Below are 21,711 nucleotides of genomic sequence, written 5' to 3'. Positions count from 1 at the left end.
ATATCTTTATGTTCTCCAACACGGTATTTTCTATTCATGCTGTTCATGTGACATCTGCTATAGGCTTTAGAGTAAACATTTAGGGGTGACAGATCCCCAAGGAAGCAAAGTGTGGTTCCCAAAAGTGGTACGCTCAATTCATAGTTTGCGTACATGCCTGATAACAAAATATTTTACGAACTTCTGAATCCTGACCAAAACATGAAATAGTCTGCGTGGGATGAAAAATGGATATTCAGGTTTTTGACGATTCAGAGACCAATATTCTTGACCGTATTCTCGTCCCGTGTAGCGACCTACTGGATTAGCCGCGATCACGTTGCTGTACTTTAGTCGGAATGGTTGAACTCTGCCAGTCCTCATTACGAGGCATCCCGAGTTGAAAACAAAGACAATGGACCTTTACCATGAAATATGCAAATAAGGCAGGCGCATATGCCTTACTGCCACTGGTTGGCAAAGTTACTTACATCAATGACGTAACAACACAAATCTCCAATGGCGCGCAAGTATGAGCACATACACGCCCTTTCTGTACAAGTATAGTTTGACATGAGTACCGTATTTAAAGACAAGGCATTGTTACTGTCCAACCTCAGAACACTGGCAACTTCATTTAGTTTCGAGAAAGTGTGCTGACTTATCTGAAATGTACTGTAATACGATATTGGTGGACCTTCGACGCACCAGGTAATGCAGCAGTTCTCCTATATACAGCCGACAGTCTTGAGGGCCCTGACGGCTGCGCTTGCCAACCATTGGTTGTAGCGCGCATGCGCCTTTCCAATTTGCATATTTCATGGCAAGGTCCATTACTTTTGTTTGCTGAGACGTACCACAACAGTTTTTTTTTTTTGTCTTCACGTTTGAATGTACTTCTCTATTCCCTGGGTAATGCCTAAAAATACGACCGTACATGCATTAATTATTACAGGCATTCTCGCAATAATCATGGAAGCAACAAGCAGGTATAAGCAAGGTCTGTTCGGAGCAAGTAAGGCTCATCCGGGCCGCTGTTTATCTCCTGGTCTCCTAATTGGCATGAAGCGACCGAGAGTAATTTCTATCGCCCGTGGAGGACGATTCATATTTTAATCATTGGTGACAGTGTCAGCCGACAGCCATCGACCAATCGACATCCTTGACTATGTACCTTTCAGTTCAAGAATTCGTCACATTGTCCAAACGCTTGCTTCCATTGGCAGTCAAAGGCGTGTTTTTTTTTAAATCAAATTTATAAAGACATCAGGCTAGTCAGTTCCCCTCATTGCAATTGATGTATCTACTCGAGGCGGCTTACGACTCATGACATGTGAAGCAAGGTCAGGCGCTCGACTTTCACTGTCAAAAATTGTGAACACACGCACATGTCAATTACTATTGAAGAGACATTTGCATTTGGCAAGACCATAATTCAAATGGTAATTATGGATGATGGGAGCAGTGCTTCAGTGCCCTGTGACGTAGAGTTCAAGAGTGTGCATTATTTAATTCACTATTCCATGATGCCAGGATGATTATCGGGCATGGTATACAGAAACCATCTCACTTTGGTAACAAAACGTCAATGCCAGAATTAGAATAATACCCCTTTAGTGTCAGCATTGTCCACTGAAGCTATGCGTGCTACTGCTGTTTAAATGTCGTTGAAAATGACACCTCGGGTAAACTTCAACGGGTGCAGCCAAGTTGCCCTTTTATGTAGAGGGAAATATGGACGGTACAGTTTTTCTGTCGATATCACTTCCTCGTCAATGTGGTTTATGATAGTACATGTAGCCAAATTGTTTCATTGCTAATTTGAAAGATACGCAATGGAACCCTTTAATCATGAAATTCAGGATAAGGTCATTCTAGCGTGGCTGCTATAATGGCCGTTACTCAGAATGAAATATAAGTTTGAAGTGTGACACACGCAAAATTTTGATCAAAGCGTATAGTTACTGAAGCACGTATGATCATGTGATCGCTGTTGTATCACACGAGCAAAAGTGCATAATGTTGAACCTGACTTGTACATATTTCATTCCCGCGTATACACCGGCCACGGAACACTATCCCCCAGCCCGTTGTAAATGACAAGGCAGGTGCTGTCACCCGACCTCGGCGCAACACCAAAGCAGAGATCACCTGAGCATATTGACCACTTGTCAATCGTGAAGACCAAAAAGTACCCACATTTGACAAGCTCGGCACGCAGGGGATGAACACCGAGGAAGAGAGAGAGAGAATCGCGAAAACACATCCATTTACTGTCCTGTACATAGAAACGCCTAGCCCGTTGCCCTGGAAACGTGTCGTTACCATGGTGATTTCTCCTCATCTACACAAAGAGTCCCCGTCGGGCAGTGTCTAGTGTCGGGGTTTTTCTTACCCGCACGATTCGGTTTCACGCAGGGAAACTTGAAACAGGTGCAGAGTGGATGTCGACTTTGAACACCATACAGAACTCTTTACGCGCAAACAGAGCTGGAGAAACGGATAATTTTTCATGCTCTTTCTCAGCCCTTCTTCGAGGCATCTCTTTCCTCAGGCAAGCTGATGCTGCTTATGAATATTTCATAGCTTTCTCACCCATGGTGAAATGGAGTTTGCCAATTTGATATATCAGCCATGCACGACATCGTGCCTTGGATTGCGGCCCATTACTTTTTATTGGGTCACATGCAGCCGAAGCGATAAAAGGCTCAATTTGGAGGATGGTAGAGGTTGTTCGCAAGAAAATCGATTGATTTCGATGCGGCAATAACATGATGGCGGAATTACTTGAGGCTGCTTTAAACTTTGTCATTACTTCGTGTGTATTGTGCAAAATTGAAGACAAACACGCAATCGGGTTTCCAAATCATTTGCTCCATGCATGAAGGGCAGTTTGTGTAGAAAACTTATGATTTATTTTGCTAGACGCCGCCAATCACCCCGAAGAACTGTGGACATGCACCCTTTGACAGTTTCTCTTTAATCAAAAACTGGACCATCTCCTCTCATCTTGTTCAACCAGTTGACGGGCGGGTGATGCCCCCTTGCCTTGCGTACGAAACCCGTGCTTTTTGCACGTCAGCATTATTGATTGAACCACGAGGTGTGCCGTTAAAGCGTGAGGTATTATGGAACCGGCAATTCCTGCGGTTGTTTTGGGTGGTCGGGCTTCCGAGTGCCTATACTGATATTGTTCAGAAAATAAGTATTTATGTTTAGATTCCCCCAAGCAATAATAATTGATCTGCCCTGAGCAGAAGCACCCCCTTATCGGAAGAAAAGAGCCGCATTGGTCGGAAGTGCTCATTTTTGTTGGTAGCGTTACGACCGTAACGACCGTAACGCTTGCCACTGTTGCTATACCTCGTGATTTGGGGCAAGCTTTTTCTTAATAACATAGACGCCTTGCAACAATACACTGTTCTCAATGGAAAAGAAGGGCACAAAGGAACCAGTCCATTCCAGAGATGGTGGTCGCTAAGCAAAAGCTTGCCCCGAATCACGAGGTATAGCAACAGTGTTTTTAGTCTGGGAAATGCAAATTGTTATGTTTATGTGCAGTCAGATAACTCAGTGCACCAGATTTTATTCAAATTTAACTCGCAAATGGCTTATTACCTCAGTACTGTTGTTACCCCAATCAGAACTGGTAATTTATGCGATGTCTGGTGTACAGCAAAGGCGTAGGCTATTTTCAAGAAGAGGCCTCATCACATCCGTAACGACCTCTTTTGGAGTGCTTTCCATAATCAGACTAAATTGTGGGCTGATGCCGTTTCCTTCTCCTCCGGCGAAGTCTGTAATTCTCTGATAACATCTTGCCGATTTCCAATATGCGAGCGAGCAAGAGGTCGGAGCGCTCTGAGTCCCCGAAATAATGACATGGGAATAACCTCCACCTTGCTGGCGGCCGGGTGCCTCATCAGACGCTGTTTCAATTTGCCTTGTGCCAAATGACCAAAGTTATGCACTTAAAAAGCCGGGAATTGAAGCCTGGAGTGGTAATATTGAGATCGTGAAAAGTGCACCCTGGCATAATTTGATCCCAGAGAAACTCATAAAGCATGGGCGAAAATGGCGCTGTGAATGGCGGTGATGTCAGACACTGAAGTAGTTTAATCAGGCCCGAATGTTCACAGACCCAGGGGGACCTGACAGGAAAGGGTGGTGTGAGAACAACAATGATTGTACGGAACTCATACTGCAATACTTGGAAACGGATGTAAAGTAATGTTTACCAAATTCTGGTGTCTCTATACCGTTTTCAGGGACGACAGGGCGCATCTGTTTTGTTCCATGTTTTAATACGTCAGACGTGAATTTGTTCGCCTTACTGGCATGTGTCGCTGTACTCCCGCAAACCACGCTTCTACCTATGCTGCATCGCCTTTGGTATTGAGGAAATTCAACAATGAGGGAGAAATCAAACCCAGTTTTTCACCTTTGTCGAGAATAAATTCAATCTTTTGAATAAAAGAACATTCTAACGAGGCTTCACATCTGCATCGGTGATTGAAATGGTCCTATAGCAACCATGGCACACCTCCGCCTTTTTCACAGGAACTATGAAGGGTTTGTTGACGATTTTGTTTGTTGACAGTTTATTAACATTTTTCCCCAACACCAACCCAGTTTTATGTCCTCTTTGCAGCATGGCTGTAATTTTTACTTATGTAGTTGACTAATTACCCTCCACCACATTCGACATTTCGCCCACGTTAAGGGAGCAAAAACGCTGCTAGAAATGATAATTACACCATCTCCAGGCAAGTATATAATTATGTTTTCAATATGTCCAGATGTGGGCCCATTACATATATACCGGTATTGCTTTATTATGTTTTAAACATAATAAAGCGAAAAGGTGTCCGAATTACAATTATATTTTATCAGATCATCAAAGGGCACTTGAAAAGAAGGAAAGAAATAGGCCTAGTAATGATTGTAAATTAGGATATATCTAGGGGACTGTGCAAAATGGTTAATTTGGAAACAAATTATTCGCGACACAACGTCAGAGATCATGCGAGGCACACCTTCCAAGAACAGACATTTGCGTGCGGTTTAATGCATTTCTGCTTCCTGTCTAATCAGTTTGACGATGCAAGCCTTGTAGGCCCCCTGCAAATGAATTTGCCACTCGATGGATACCGACCTGTGAATCAAAAAGATTGCCAGCGGTAGCTCTGACGCTCAAGTCGGCGATCAGCTTAGCGTTTACCACACGTCATCGGTCATTTGCACCAGCAACAAATGAGTTTGACCGTTTGGGCGCCATGCGCCCGCCATGAAACACACCAGTCTTTCCCTCACGGCTGTTGCATGTTTTTGAAACTTAGACCGGGACACAGTTGAACCGTAAAAGTGTTTTGAGAATAGAGCATCCAAACCGCGGAACTTTAAAGTCAGTCACCCTGAAGAATAAGCCCAACTATCCCATATCTTAACGCTAATCTATTCTACGGGTTTCGGTTAAGTTCGATTCTGTATCAAAAAGCTGATTACATTTTCCAGTTTGGCTCTGAATAGGAGTAGCGAAAAGTCGTTTTGATGCTTGCAGATTGGGAAATTTTTCAATATACATGCATCCGCACCTAAACCCCAGAACTGTGACAAATCAGCGGGCTCCTACACTGTCAGCTGACAGCAATCGACCAATTAGCGACCTTGGTCTGTTTTCACAGCGCCAATCGTCTTACTTGGCCGGTAGTACGGTATTGGCAGACACACGTGCACATGTCTGTCAGACACTTGTTAAGATGCGTGCGTTTGTAAGGATCGAATGGACGAAATTCTGACCAGTGAGCGCTGTAAGGGGAAGTGAATGCATTCTGACGTAGGTCTGTCGGCATCGAAAAAAAGCCAAATATATATCTCAGTTGTTGTAATTGAAACTCCCCTTGTGACAACCGCGTTTTTAAACCAAAAAAACAAACAAAACAAAAACAAAAACAGATTGGAAAAGATTTTGCAAATGAAGGCAAAATTTCACATGAAAAAAGAGCCGTTTGACTCCCAGTTCTCATTATTAGACTCAATGTAAAAGCCAGCTTATATCACACTGTGACAGCTTCTTAATAAAGTACTGCTCTTCTCCTCTGGCGGCTGAAGCATGTAGATATTTCAGTCCGAGATCTGTTGATATGATGATATTGCTTAGGGTCGTACGAGCCACGGCTGACAAAAGGACTGAACGCAAAGACTTCCGTCCACTTGCTCTTTTTGCGAATGAAAGTGTGGAAAAAATCAACAACGTCTGAATGAGAACCGCCTCTGACATTGAGAAAACTGAGAAATTGAAAGAGGTTTGACGAGAATCTAGTGTGACTGGTATGATGCAGGGGTGTTTCGCTTCTTTGCAAGAGGTGTTCTGGAGTTGTTGTAAGTAAGCATCGATGATGGAAGTAATAATGAAGTAGGCCTCATTTCGTTTATCGATCGCTCCTTTATTAATTTAAATGTGCTTTCACTGAAGCACTCCATGCGACTGAACCAGCGTGGATGAAGTCTGGCAACACTTATTATTCAAGGACGAGAAAAAAGTAATGGAAATCAACCTTTCTTTCCTTGAAGTTATGTCTTTGCTTCACACAATGAAATGTGAATTTGAGTTTCTATTAACGGTTTTCGGGGGGGGGGCTTTGGCTGTTGCCGTTTTACACTTACAAGAGTTAATTCTGATCTGACGTCGAAAGCCATACCCAAAACCCCTTGACCTGCTTCGACATGATAAAGTACCCCTCATCACCTTTAAGTACAAAAGTCGAGCGGCTTTCCGCTGAAGCCGCCCAGCGGGCACCAGCGACTCTCAAGGCTCACTGATGGATTAGACGCAATACCTGAGTAGAATTCCAATCGTCCGCGACACATCCTGTTGTTTTCCCCTTTTGGCACTTATAAATGACCTCGATCACCACCAGAGTGGATTCTCGAGCATGTACGTTTGACCTATTTACCTATACAATCGACTCGTGGGAATAGAACTTGGCAATGTATGTATTTGGTATTGTAACACCTCGCCCACAGATTCTGTATCTTTATTGGCCGAGAGCAAGTCACATGGCATTAGGTATTTTTTTGTAGCTTGCTTTTTATAATTATCATGCTTATTATTTATTTGACCTCGACAGAAACAACATTGAAAACAAATACACAAATATTTAAACGATAACACACTTTCAGAATATACAATCATTATAATCATTATTAGAAGGCTGAGCGCAGCAGTTAGAATTAAAGTTGAAAATTGGGTTTCCCTGTGAAGAAAGCAATAAGAACAAGACATATGCAAACATAATGAAAAACAATCACGGTGGAAAGAACTACGCAAGACGCAAACGAATTGAGTACTACAGGCCTTTGCATTACCACTAACAATGTGTGCTGCATATGCGCGCTGGTGTGAGCGCTGCACGCATTCGTAAGTGCTAGCGCAACAGAGATGGGTTCAAACATTTCCTGAATAGTTTTGGAAAAATTGTTGGTAAACTTTCAACAAATTTCTGATTCAAACAGACGTACCTTTCATATTTATTTCGTTTAGTGCTTATCATTCAAATCAAGAAGAATCTATGGTAGAGGTGTTATAAAACAAATACTTCTTTATCCCGTCGTTTAGTACAACTATAGCTCCTTCGATGACCCGTGGAGTATTCCTCTTTCCTGAGGTATCCCCTCGGGAAAATAGAATGCTCCATGGATCACCTCAAGAGGCTGTTGTTTTTTACTGCACGAATGGAATCAGTCAACATTTGTACTATATAAACAAACCCTTTATGTAGAATTCTGGTGTATATTTTTGTGTGTATTTGTTTTGCTTTATTGTAGCAGAACATGTCAATTTTGAGCATCCAAGCATAACAGGATTGTTCCTATAGAATCCCAAACACGTCATCCCTTGTCACAACAGTTGATCGACTGACGATGAACATTACAGGTTGTGGTTTTTATTTGGGGAGATGGCTAATGACCTGGAATTTGGCCATCTGCCAATATTCGATTTAAAGCTCTGCGGCCATCCAGAAAGAAAAGATGTGTGTTTTATCTTCTAACACGGTATAGCTCATGACGATTTGTCACTGCAATCCTAGATTCCTCCTCGGTTTCCATGGGGTATAATCAAAGATTTGGTTAACGTGTCGTTCGCATCCGTGTTGGCGCCAGAACGAGACAGGCGTTTAACTGCTGAATTTCTAACAGTGCATGGTGCTCGGGTAACCTAACCACACAAATCAGATGCGATTCAGTGAACATTTTGATGAGAAGAGAGACATGAATAATGACCAGCCACCACCTGCTAGGCTATACAGATGTTTTTTATAGATAGATTTTCAAAACAAAGCATGACTGCTGGTTCACGTTGTCTATTCTACATACTATAATTTCTACCAATCCATGCATTCATCTCCAAACGACTCAAGTGGGTGAGAGGGTTATCGTGTCAAACAGTATAGACCAGGCTTATTTTGCTACAACTTGTATGGGCAGCCAAAGTTTGCAGTAATATCACCTTTTGGCTGATTTGCAATTTTACCCTCAATTCGTTCAAAATTGACATTTTGACTCATTGATGTTAAATAGGGTTGTATTTTAATTTAGTGTTTAGTAATTTGCGTTTGTTATTTTCTGGTGTTGTGATAGCTGCGTAGGATTAGTTCGTTGGTTTAAGACATACATTTTCCAGGTCGTTCCCATAAGATCTATAAATAGAAACGTTTTTGGAAGTTTGTTTTTTAATATAGAGTTAGATTTGTTTGAAGTTTGATTTTGTGAGGAATAAATCCCAACGTGCCATGTATATCTCCTGAAAATTAACTTGGGAAAAATATTATCTTAGAAATAAAAATTTCATCAAAAATATTTCCAGTAAAACGATTTGTCACCAAAAGTAGAAACAGTGTTTTTAAATATAGATCTCAGGAGAATGTGTGTCTCGAACAAACGAATTTGGAAAAAGGTATCTCGTAAAAACAGAGACAAAAAATATATCTCCTAAAAACGCACTTCAAAGAAATATATTTTAACTTTTTGAAAAGATATACTTGATGGCACTACAGGGCTTTCGTACTCGTCTGATGCCCAAAGCTCTGCCTTTAACCCAGTAGACGTGATTCCAGTTTGGATCCGCTCCTCCCATAATCTTGCCTTCAGATCGTTAACATTTGAGTTTAATATCTCTAAAGTATTCTCATCGATAGCGACAGCTTCATTTGTTGACATCACTGTAGACTCAGAACGCTGGCGAATACGACCTGAGATCTTGGTGAAGGACATGGCTTTAGCCTACCCTGCGAGCATCCAAGGCCAATAAAATATGCCTTTATTCCTAATATTTTTATTCCTTTATTCCTTTATTCCTTGCTTTGAACAGTCCTTTGTATGTAACCTCATTTGGCGGACACAGTGCCAGTCCAATAGCTTGAAAAGGTGGAATGCATGTTCCCTTGGCAAGTTGGCACGCATATTCCAAACTGGAGCACTCTGGCAATTTAAATGTTGGTTTATCGCTAATTTGCAAATAAAAATACCTGTTGAAATCTAAGTCCCACCACCCTCCTCACAAACCCAGCCCATAACACCCCCCACCACTGACCACTGCCAGGCAGGCAGCAACTTCTGAGACCGTTTTAGGGTGTGGGATTAGTTGGGAACAGCTGTTGTTTGCCTTCAGGGGCTGAAAAAGCGATTGATTGCCAACCATAAAGCAGCGGCAAGAACAACTAAATGAAAATGCGTGCATACTTCAATGAGACCCTCCTAGAATGTGAGGTTTCTCAGGATTGGTATGATCTCTTGGTGAAGCCCAGATTACAGTCGTCTTTATAGCCTCAAAATAGGACCACATTGTTATTTCAGCATAATCAGCCGTATAATTCTTTATTCATAAATACCTCATTCAATCTCCCTATTCAACAACGTGCAGCTTGACGGTGTATTAACATTTGATAATGCCCACTGATGAGAGATAATGGTAATGCCAGCTGCGTAAATCACGCGCTGGCACCTGGATACCAGACAGTTTAATCGATTGTGATTGGTCAAGTCTGCGTGCACACGGCTCGCCACGCGCGCGCCAAGACCGTATGAGGAGATTCTTTTGGACAATTTTCACAAGGAATACACAATAAAACGGACAGGGGTATCCGAGAAAAAGAAAGTAAAATCTAAAACAAAGTCTATGGAAATCCATCATATATTGACTTATTTTGGCTCTTTTACGAAAAAGGTATTTATGAACGGGAAGAAACATTACAGGCCCAGAAGAATGGACGCTGATAAAGCTCGGGCATTAATTGACAAAGCCCCAAAAGCTATACTTCCATTGCATTCCAGCGGCCGACTACGTGGTTTAGCCATTTACTGTCACGATCATTGACATAAGCGGAACACTACCGTTGGGGTATCCATTACTGCGTTATTACACCCAGCAAATTTCAAATCCCTATACACATCACTGTAGACTAATGTTATACCTAACACATCCCCCAAGATGTGTGAACAGAATTCCTGAGATTTCGATCAAGCAATAACGACACAAAGGTGTGTGTGTGGGGGGGGGGCTCTCCGTCCCATATCTTGCTTCAAATGTCTCACATACGGTTGGCCCTTCAGTAACGTTTCCTGAATTCGGACAAAATAAAGTTGACCGGAGCAAAATTGGTCGTCAACAAAATCGTTTGCTCGTTTGCAACGTTCTGTTATGCAGCCTCATACGTGGTCCGGAAATTGGTCACAAAAAAAATCAATGTTGCTTATGTGGCAGCACGAGCACTCTATCTGGCATGCCCAGAGGTGTGCGCACTGACGTAAATTGTAAAGAACCGTTGGAAAATTTGGCGGGAAACCGAAAGTGTGTAGCGTGTTTAACATGCAATAAGGACCAGCCGTGAAAATGGGTGGTAGCTGGGGTCAAAACTTCAGTGAATTTATTTATACTTTTAGAAAACAGCCATGGCTAATTAACTACTTTCTCCGGGGACGCTTTTGAACGACGCAGTTGATTTTTACTCTTGATAAATCTTTTGTTCCGCTTCAGAAGTAAGCTCCATGATTCTAGCCCGCATTATGCACATTATCAGTTGAACTGACTTAATTTAGTCTAACGATGAGTCACAATTTTTGGCGACTCGAAACCCAAAGGTTAACCTACTCAACTGAACTCGAGCCACTGTCTTAAATGTTCAATTCGTGGTATAAATGGGCCACGTTTGACAGTCCTTTTGGTTAGGAGTCATTGCAATGGTCAAAAAGCCTCAATATTGTCAAACAACTATTTTCCTGGCATTGTCTACAGCAGGTGCAGAGGCTTTGCGTGCTTACCATCTAGCAGGGCAGTTCTTTTGTTCCAAAACCCTTCTTTGTGAATGCCCAAAAGCACTGGCCTGCAAGATGGCAGCCATGCAAACCCTCTATAGCCCGACTCTTGTAGCTTGCTATGTCACGACGGTCAAAACTCTTGATGGTCGGATGTAGATGTCAACACGGGTTAATTTTCTTTTTATCGACAAATCTTAACGCCGGGCACTAAACATGAGATGTTGTAAACATGAAAGCTGTCATTCCTCAGGCTCAAAATGTCAAACGTAGTTTGACATTTCCGATATAGGTGACAGTCAGAACGCAGGATTTGAAACAGGCGTGCAGAAGGGATAATATACTTTATTACATCATGTGACTGATGAAGTCGTTGCTACGTCAACCATTTAATGCGTCTTGAAACTTTGTCTCAAAAGTGCAATTTGACCTTCTACCCGTGTTCTGGCTGCCAGGGAGATAAACAATTGAAGAAAAAGCGTTGTTTGCTCCTGAGGGTAGATAAGGGCAGTGCCCTTTGACAAACAACGTTGAAGTTATTGGTTTGTTTCGGAATTCCAGCAACTGGGACGGCTGATAATTATAGGGCCTCTATATCTACTTCTTGGTTATGCAAGAGATGAATATTATCTCTCACGGAAATCGGAAACTTAATACAAATTAAAGAAAAAAATCTTCATCACTGAATAGTTACCTTTCCATGACTTAAAGGTCAGGAGCACCCAGTGTTATACCTGAGTCATGAAAGTTGAGTCTGAGTTCTCAGCCGCCGTGAGTCGAATTAACCTGAGTCAATTAACATACGGCAGCAGGGAAGACTCACATAGCACCCAGACGGACTTGAGACATGCAACTCGAGGGTGCAGTGGATGATAGACTTGATAGCAAACAGTAATATTTCGAGTGCCACTTGTACTTAGTCCAAGCACAGTAACATTTTAAACTTAACTCAGCTTATTTGTTCTACATTGAACCAGCAGGAGTCCGACGAGTGCCTGCAAAAAGCCATCGCCACATACATGAAGATATACGACGAGAACAACGACAATCGGATTGAGATGATGGAGGTGAGTTGCAAGAGGAATTGGGTTATCTTAATATCGGCCACCTCAAGATAAAACAAGACCACAGTGAATAATCCTATACAGCAGCCACAAATGTCGTATTTATGATCATTAATATCAATCATATACAATATAAACACAACTATACATACTTGACTTTCGCACATTGCAAAACCGTGGTGTAAATTTAACACCCTCGGTTTTCATATAGACTGACTTGTTTAGTTTTTGTGCTATAGTGATACTGAAGGTGTTAATTTAGCACAACTTAACACTTTAGTTTTTGCGGTGCCAAAATTATTTAACTTTACTTTATACCTTCGTTGGAGAAGCAACGGTAAACGTTAAACTGAACCGCATGCATGGATCGCATTGCATTCGCGCAAAATCCTTACTTAAAAACCCCTTCAATTCTTTTTTGGCTTTCATTTCCTGATATTGGGGTGAGCCAAATAAGGAATTAATTGTAGAATTGTATAAGGAATGCACAAGGTAACTAGCTTGCTGTCTTCACTTTTTCCATGTTCTCTGCTTTTCAACAAACTGACACCGATATTTAAATCCACTAGATTATTCACATCAGCACTTATGAATGCCAAGTGACGATCACAAATGTCTCACAGAGGGCATTATGTACGGGGCTACACGACATCAAAATGAAGTAGTGGGAAGAAAAATCAAACCAAATGTCGTCCTTGGTGCACACTCCTCGCAATGGATACCGTAGTCTATTTAAGGGAGCAGTGTAAATGCATTCTGACGCCCCAGACTCGGCGGCGTGTTATCCCAAGGAGGCTACGGTTCCATTTTGCAATGGATTCAGGAAGGGTGTCATTAAAGTGCGTATTGGGTTGCCAGTCCACATTAAATGCATGATGTCCGAGTGCCCTCTAAAACATAGTTGAATATCAAACCGATGACCATTCTTTAAATTTCGACTGCATAGGAAACGTAATGCGGCGTATTGCGATACAAACGGTCAGAGGACTCGATGGAAACATGCAATGGAATATTTCATTACACATTGGTCACAGTATAATGGAAGAATGGAGTAAAGATTTGCTTCTATTCCACTTCTCTCCCAAAGTCATAATTATTCTGCCTTGCTGCTAAAAATTTGAGGTATAGACTGGTCCAACTAGTTTCTTCTTCCCTGCATGTTCACAGTCCTACCGTAAAGACCCATTTAAGCAGACAGCCACGGTCGTGCCATCGGCATTAGCTTCCATCTTCAATTTTAATTTAAAATCCAATTAGGCATCTTCTGAGAGGAAGTGGCAGCGCTCCTCGGCAGATATCCTTGCCTTTGTCTCTCAAGTGGATAAGCCATTACTTATCTATTTTAATAACACGCTACCAAAGGTCTTATTACGCCGCGACATTATAAAGGACTGCGCGCTATGTGGTGTAATGGACAGATGACATCAAAAGGCGATACTGTGCTACCACGATCGATAGTATGCAAGAAGTATTTCTTGAAGTATTTCTTAGAGGACGTCTTTATACTGCCCGGCAAATGGCAAGTTAATTACTCTGTTTCCAAGGGAACTGGATTTCTATGTATGAAACAACATAACAATGAGGGCCCCATTGTTATGTTTGGGTTTGGTGCATGGTTAGTGTCGATAAAATAAAATTTACCATTAATTTATCGCTCAATTTGTTTTGGTGTCTTAATGTAAATATATTATATCGTGGAATGATGGTCGCAGAGGCTTCAGCGAAATAAAATTCGGGAGAAAGTTGGATGGACTCGTTTTTGCCGCCCGATATTTTCGTAAGATCAATGTCTTTACTGTAATCAACGCAATTCTAGCCAAAGAGTATTCCCCGCACGTTTCTTGTTGTCTTAAAGCATTCATGTATTCTCGAGGTCAGCTCTTGATCCTATGGGGTAAAGGTGCCGTAACGACATCATTAAGTAACTTTAATATTTGATGCACTTTGCCAGGGGCCATTGTAGTATACCATTAATAAAGATGTGAGGAGAGTCGCCCTGAGCCGGCCATGCGTTACGAATAGTCATTATAGCTTTGCATAATGGTCGGTGCGCTTCATTGCACATCTATTATAATTTTCCAGGCTAAAACTATACCAATTTAGGTAGGACATGTGGTGGCCGTTAAGCCTTGGTAAGTAAGCGCGTCCAGCTCGGCAGCTAATAATATGTCTACTAGTGTAAGAGGCCCACATAAGTTATTGGTTTGGCTTGGGTAGATAAAAATTTACAATAAATTTACATAAATCAATAGACCTTTAATGTGATATTTGTTTAAACACAAACCTCTGCTATAGCCGCGGCGCATTTTCTCCCACTGAAATTCCGTTGCATTGAAAAAAAATTAAAAATTCGTTTGCCGCACTTGTTTGCCCCAGAACACACACAATAAAATGCGCTCGCTCGTCTTTACCTCACCCTGCTCAATTATTATACTATATGAGCGGTGGTCGAAAAATCGCGGCATTACACGTGGAAACCCAAGGCATCTGACCGAAATTGGAAATCCAATCCACTTGTAGGACTTAGTGGGAATCCAACGAAAGTGGGGGTATAGCCGAGAGGGTTGGAAAGTGTCAGTGTGCCAACCTGCGCCTAGTGTGTGGTGCAGAAGTGGCTACCCACAATTTTCCAAATGAAATTCAACACTTCCGATCACAGCTTACGTATCGAAAGGATTATGAATTTGAAGGGTTTCGCTTCCTGCGTACAGACTCAATATATACATTTACTGACAAAATGAAATTTTTCGATGTGCCATTTTTAAAGAGTGCAAATACACCTCTAGATTAATTTCCTCTTAATTTCCGTTACGCTAGATCCCAATCCTTTTACCAAGTATTTTCATTTCAGTTTTCAAAAAAGCCAATATACAGTGTATGATTCCAGAAAAGTTTCGTTATCACATTTCAATCTCAAGTGCATACAGATGGTACGGCTCACACATTAATCATTATGAAGAACCAACGGCTACTGTTTGGTTCTGTCGATATTACCATGTCAACCATCTTGCTTTCTCACCATAAATCTTACCTGACTCAGCAAACGGTAGCCTGGTTCTGGTTAATTATTGGTGAATGGTTTTCGCAAGCCAACAGACCACATTCATGTGTCGTTGGATTTCAATAACCGCTATTCACGTTTTGTAATTTTTAAGGACTGGGCGCAGGAAAGTCAGTTCAACTTTATTTCATCAGTTCGATGAAAACCTCTTCCCCTGGCCCAGTTTATGCAACCCTGCACTTATATAAGGATTAGAAAATAATACGTTGAATTCAGATATTTGGTTGCTTCTCAAGCATAAAGCGCGCGCGACCAAGGCCGGATAAATGTGAAAAGAGCGGCGTCATCTTTGGATTGCTACAAGGTGAAGGCTCGGCCGAAAGAAATGGCGCATGCCGTCAATCTGGAAGAGACCTGACTGATATCACTGGCGTCTTTTGTAGCCAAATGGAATCTACTCAATTGAAAAGTTAAAATTTCATATCGCTTTCTGAATTATCATAAACCCTTTACAGTTGACTATCGAACATAATTTTCAAGTATGTACCCGGACATCTTCGACTGTAAAACTCGTGACCGTTATTGTCGATTTGGTCATAGTTATTCTCATAGAATCAACTCTTAACTTCAGCCATGGGCTAATAGCTCCCATGAAAAAAGTCGAACAACTTTCACGGGGACGTTCACGCATAATGATCTTGTGGAATCAGTACATTATTTAGCCCGCACGAGTATAAGGCTTAATTCGGCTGTAGTCATTGCAAGAATTTAATTTATGTACGTATACACGTCATGCACGTGCCCCTGTTCAAGGGGGTCGAACGCGTTAGGACTGGGCAAACACTAGAGCGTTCTCCTATACAGTTCGCCGTTCAACCGGATGAATTGCCGGTGGCAAGTATAATTTTTGGACAGATTGCAACCACCTGGTTTGCCTTGGTTGAGAGGTAGGCCCCTATATGTAACAAATTTCCATTTTCAACGAGACATGACAATCTGAAGCTTTTGTTTTTTATAATAAAGCAATGACGGCATGCCACAACATGGGCTGGCTTGATATCTCCAGCCTGCCCGCGAGAGAGCAACTGAGCGCTATATCGCATTTCGAGTGGTTGAAGGCAAACCTGTGTGAGATTATCAAATTACTCTTTTTTATGTTAGTGTAGCAGTGGTTTCATCAAGCTATAAAGAGCCACAATGCTGATACGGTATTGATTTCATCTTGCTAACGTCGTATACTGACCCACTTCAGCTGAACAGTTACAGACACCATTTTTTCATGTCCTCGATTCAATTTTTTGTTTCAACATCTTCTACAACGTTTTGGTAATTTGGAACATTTTGCTATTTTGAATTATTCATCGCCAGTACTTCCGCTTGAAAGAGTTACCCTACACCTCAAAAACCACCGCAATCTGATACGGCCACATTAGTGTTCTGTTTCTCGGTGACACAAAGCACCGATGCGAGCAAGCGGTTCCGGTTTTCACGCCTGAACATATTACACGTTTGTTTTGGAGACGGTAGTGCATGGAACAGCCACGGACAGACAAGCTCTAGCTCTGCTCCTGGCGAATGAGCATTTAACTCGTGAACTGACAAACGGCCTCTCTCTATCGCCGAATCGTGACTGGGGGAGTGCAGTTCCATGCATATTGGGCGTGAGGTTGGCTACCCAGCAATTTCCAGTTCCTTATAATTCCATTTCCCCCTCTGTGGGTCCGCGGGAGAGAAGCGGTTTCCTGTTTGTGTACTCTGTGCATGCTTATGGGCAATCTCCCCGTGCCAGGAGTTGGAAGAAACTTGGAAAAGAAAAAAAAAAGATAAGTAAAGATGAGACAAGATAAAGCCTGCTTGAGGGAGAGATGAAAAGGCGAGGGGAAGTGTCCTGTTGAAGTTGTATGCGGTTTCCATACATTGACGTGTACAACTTTGCAATACAAGCTGTCAATATCTTCCCAGCCTTCTTGAAATGTTAACTTAAGTCGATTAATTTCATTTCTTAACCAGAAATGTTTGAATTGAATTCATAAAAACTTACATCTTACCAGAGTGGGATAGTCAGTGATTAACTTTAACCCTTTAGGAATAACATGGATGAGGGATGCATTCTGCAGATCTTCGAATAAAGAAAAGAATTGATGTACAGAGTCATCGATCCTCTTCAATAGATTTTCTTTCGAACTCTGAATTCATTAGTTGATTTAATGGAAAGTCCAGCGTCAAGTTAAGTGATATTATTACAACCTTATATCGTACATCATCATAACTGTTGCTTCGTATATCCTTAATGTGCATACATGGGTGCTCATCACCCTATTTAACGATACAATGCGTTCAATCAAGCAGACTGGTGACATGATGGGCCTACTCTGTGAAAAAAAATGCATATATTTTCTGTTTAGTTTTATTCTTTCAAAGGTTGTGATGTTATGGATGCGCATTGCATATAGCGAAAGAGATGTCGCTCAGATCTCCCCATTTGAGTAGTCAAACAGCAAACGGGCCTACCAGCGACAAACCAGGCAAATTACCCCAAAATATGCAACAAAACTATTTAAGGACTCTAAAATGCAGCATAACTAAAGACTCCATTTGCAGGTATGAGAGGTTTTCTTTCTCTGATTCCTTACCAAATTACATACCCAGATTACCTTCATGCGAAAAGCCCATGTGCAGTAATTAAAAACCCGGTAGGCGGTGCCTTTGCATTTACTATTTTGAGTGTGCCTGGGGGACGCATGTGCCATTTGAAGACAGATAAATGTAGTCCCAAGAAACCCCAGCATGTAAAACTACATTCATTAATTTGAAAGGTGAAACAGGTGTTCCCGATTGGCAACACGGTTTCTGATTAATGCGCGTGCTTAAACAGTACAGGCACACCCTGGATAATATACTGAAAAATCGTGCCACTTAACAATCCCAGAAATCATGAAATAGGAGCTGACATGTTATTGCGCACACTAAAAATATTTGACAGTTTTAGAGTCCAACGATTTTGCTCGTAATAAAATCAACAACCCTTACTCTATAGGGTTTCCTCCCATGGCCTTGCCAGAGTATCGGGGAAACTGCGGAGAGATTCAGACAGAGTTGAGCCTCTCATGTTTCCACTCTACCACACATTGTTGAGTTCACCGTCATTTGAGATTGCAAAAGTCTTTCAAATCGTCCTGGCTTTTTATCTGGTGTATATATACCAGGGGCGGATCTGGGAACTTTTCCGGGGAGAGGGGTCATTTTTTAATGTTTAATTTTTTTGTGGACAAGTGGAAATGATGATGAACATTACTTGACATACATTGTTCACAGTGGTACTGGTGCAAATAGTAATCAGTTGGACCAGGACGCGTAAAACTTGAGCGCACACCATTTGTATATAATAATATATAATGGCATCTTAAGGCCGTGTCCAAATCACGTGGCTGTGGCTTGAAATTGCACACAACTTTATGGAAACTGGCTACGGCCACAACCATAGACTCGTGTGTGATTTCTAGCCGCAGCCAAGCCATTCGGGCACAGCCTAATTTTGGCTGTCAGATTGGGCAGTAGATGGTGCAGATTTCATGGCAAAAGATGCTCTGCTGACATTGCTCTGTTGATGTTATACAACATCTGGTACTCGTTAGTGCATAAATGATTCAAAAATTTATCCGGCCGGAGGATATTAAAGCAACCCAGCCACGTGCAAAACAACCCACCGATTTAAATGGGACAACTGTTCACTGCATGTCAAGAAATTCAAGATCGAAAATCTGAATTAATACTTATCCGTAGCATATGCTATAGGAAGAAACACACCAAAGGTACAATGCTGCGAACACTTTTCCCGATATAATTTTTTTCGCAGCATTCTACCCCGAGGTGTGTATGCACTTGGCCCAGTAAAGGTGTATCGTGGCTCAATAGGCCACGTGCATACAATTTACATCGTCGCCAGAAATTGAAAATCTGTTTTTTACGGACGAGACTAATCAAGCATCAAATTGAAAAATGTTGGACTGCATATAGGACTGACATCTTTGCAAAGGCAACAGCATGACCGGTGCCATGATGTCTTACCAATGCTAATGAATAGATGCTAAATAACTGTGCATGAAATATTGATGTACAATCAACAAGGCACAATGTGACTGTGTATTAACATTTGATAATGCCCGCTGAATTTGATAATGCCCGCTGCGTAAAAGGGCGCTGGCATCTGAGATACGAGACAGTTTAATCCATTCCTATTGGTCAAGAGTCTATTTTCGCTACGGTACGCAGAACTTGCCACGCGCGCGCCAAATGCATATAATTTATAGGATTTCTCCTGGACAATTTGCAAAAGGAATGTACCATAAAATGGAAGGGGTGTTCGGAGAAATGAAAGTAAAATTCTTCAAAACGAATCCTTGGAAATTTACCGCATAGTGACTTCTTTTGACTCAAAAACGGCCAGAACGGGAATAAATTATGTGCTTGGTCGGTCTTGAACGCTGATAATGCCTTTGCCTGCGGCTAGGGCATTAGTCGCGTCCCTTTTCCAGAGCCGGTCTTACACGCACGTTTATGACCGGCCAAGTACATATCGATATGTAGATCAACTGATATCGAATGGTCCTCTTGTTTTAATAGCGTCTGAATCGGGCGAAATGGTATGGTTAGCTTAACTGCGTCTTGTATTAATGACGTGAGCGCTGCCCCGGTTACCAAACGGCATAGTTTCTTGGAATTTATGTTAGACTTCCCCTCATGATATATACAGCCGGTTTTATCTCCACCCATTTGGCGCCTTATTCGCGCTTTGTCACGTTACGCTAGTCGTCGGCATTAAGCAGTGGCGCCTTTGCGCCTCCTCTCATGAAGTATGCATTATGAGGTCCCAGGGCCAACTGCCAAAGTGCGCACCTTTCTCGCACGCGGTCAGCTGAATGAACACCCAGCCCGTCGTGTCTTACGGAAACGCTGAGATGGAGGTAGCACACGGCAACGGCTAATGTTAAAAAAAAGGCACGGCTTTGAAACTGGAAATGGGTGATCCTAAACTAAAACATATCAAGCAATCTCACGCTGTTGTCAGGCACGTAGGGGGTAGTGAAAACACCAATACATTATCAAACCACTGTTAAGCTGCAGGCCGTGTGGGCAGAAGATAATAACCTTTTCTTATTTCGAGTGGCTTCACAATTGGGCTGCAACGGAATCTTTGTTCATAAGTATGCGTGTTCAAATTGATAAGGTCGAAGGGGTGCTTACAATAACTGTCGACACTTGGAGCCCTGTAAGCTGAAGCTTAAGTCCCATAAGTTGCGTATTTGAAAAAGAGAAATGCAAAGTACGTGAAGCTCGGTAATTGATAATAATCATTTATCAATTCTTCACTAATAAATCAATGATCAATCAATTGTTAATCATCATCGCTGGTATTCTCTTATGTTATATTAGTTACCACCGTTACAAAGTACCTGCATCTATTAACACAAGGAAATCGTTATATAATCTTTTCTTCGGGATGAACCAGCATTGCTGCAATGCACATTAGATAGTGTTGTTCTCTGTGTGTCTTTTTTTAATGATATTACTTGTATGTACTTTGGTATAAGCTGATTTGCTAATCGAGTACAGAAAATCATTCCTATATTTTGGTTGAACTTTGAAAACAACCATTTACTAACAGCATATATTTTTCAAAAGTGTAGTACCTCTTGATATTCCTTCGTAAGGAGGCGAATATTCCCCTTGCAGCTGGTATTCGGTAATAGTTCCCGGCTGAAACCCCTGAAAAAAACACGAAGTGCAGTCCCTCTAATATTTAGGGGTGTTGATATCGATCATTTTCCATTTGTACATCTGCAAAGAATATAAGAAATAAGGAAATAACATATAATACAATATACAACACAGCATGTAATAACCTATTCTTTGGTTTGTCTTTGACAGTTGGCAGAGATTATGAAGCCTGAGCAGAATTTCCTGCTTCTTTTCCGTTCCAAGGAAGCGCCCCGGACCAGCAAGGAGTTTTATGACGTACGTAACATGCCTTTCTCTCTTATCCTTAAAGCCACTTAACGGATCGATATCCAGAAATATTTTGTTGCTTCGGTTTTTTTTTTTTTTTTACATTTATTTCAGTGCTGCTTATACTTACGTGCAGTCATCAGGCACATTAAATAAGAGAATGATGTATATGCCGTCACGTACTTAAAAAGTCAACAAAGGTTGCATAATCCCTTTCACACTGACTGTGTCTTTATACAAAAAATATCAATGAGGTTTTTCACGTGACGTAGCACGACAGGCAGAGTCATTTCAGGAAGCACCGTGTGTGTGGATGCGCGTGCATTTTTCGAACCGATGTATTTCTAT

At 41.7% G+C, this 21,711-nt stretch overlaps 2 protein-coding genes across 9 annotated transcripts in view; one reads left to right on the top strand and one right to left on the bottom strand.

Moving 5' to 3' along the window:
- The window catches only part of LOC110984784 (calbindin-32-like), a 40,792-nt gene that overhangs the window by 1,966 nt on the left and 17,115 nt on the right, over nucleotides 1-21,711 (top strand). For 6 of the 8 annotated variants that reach the window (XM_022245270.2, XM_022245268.2, XM_022245275.2 and 3 more), the window contains exons 3-4: nucleotides 12,270-12,359; nucleotides 21,286-21,372. In XM_022245270.2, coding sequence (XP_022100962.1) covers nucleotides 12,270-12,359; nucleotides 21,286-21,372 — 177 coding nt within the window. The remainder of the gene's footprint in view (nucleotides 1-12,269; nucleotides 12,360-21,285; nucleotides 21,373-21,711) is intronic. The other 2 variants (XM_087138099.1, XM_022245269.2) reach the window with 1 other exon arrangement.
- mbtps1 (membrane bound transcription factor peptidase, site 1) overlaps nucleotides 19,776-21,711 on the bottom strand; it is a 102,514-nt gene continuing 100,578 nt past the window's right edge. The window contains exon 23 of the mRNA XM_087138094.1: nucleotides 19,776-21,195. Within this exon, the coding sequence (XP_086994220.1) occupies nucleotides 21,177-21,195 (19 nt within the window). The 3' untranslated portion in view covers nucleotides 19,776-21,176. The remainder of the gene's footprint in view (nucleotides 21,196-21,711) is intronic.

The sequence above is a fragment of the Acanthaster planci genome, linkage group LG06 (assembly GCF_054643075.1).
Source record: "Acanthaster planci isolate LZ-2023a linkage group LG06, COTS_SCS, whole genome shotgun sequence".
Lineage (NCBI taxonomy): Eukaryota > Metazoa > Echinodermata > Asteroidea > Valvatida > Acanthasteridae > Acanthaster > Acanthaster planci.
Note: the sequence above shows the minus strand (reverse complement) of the source record. Positions and strands in the feature narration are given on the sequence as shown.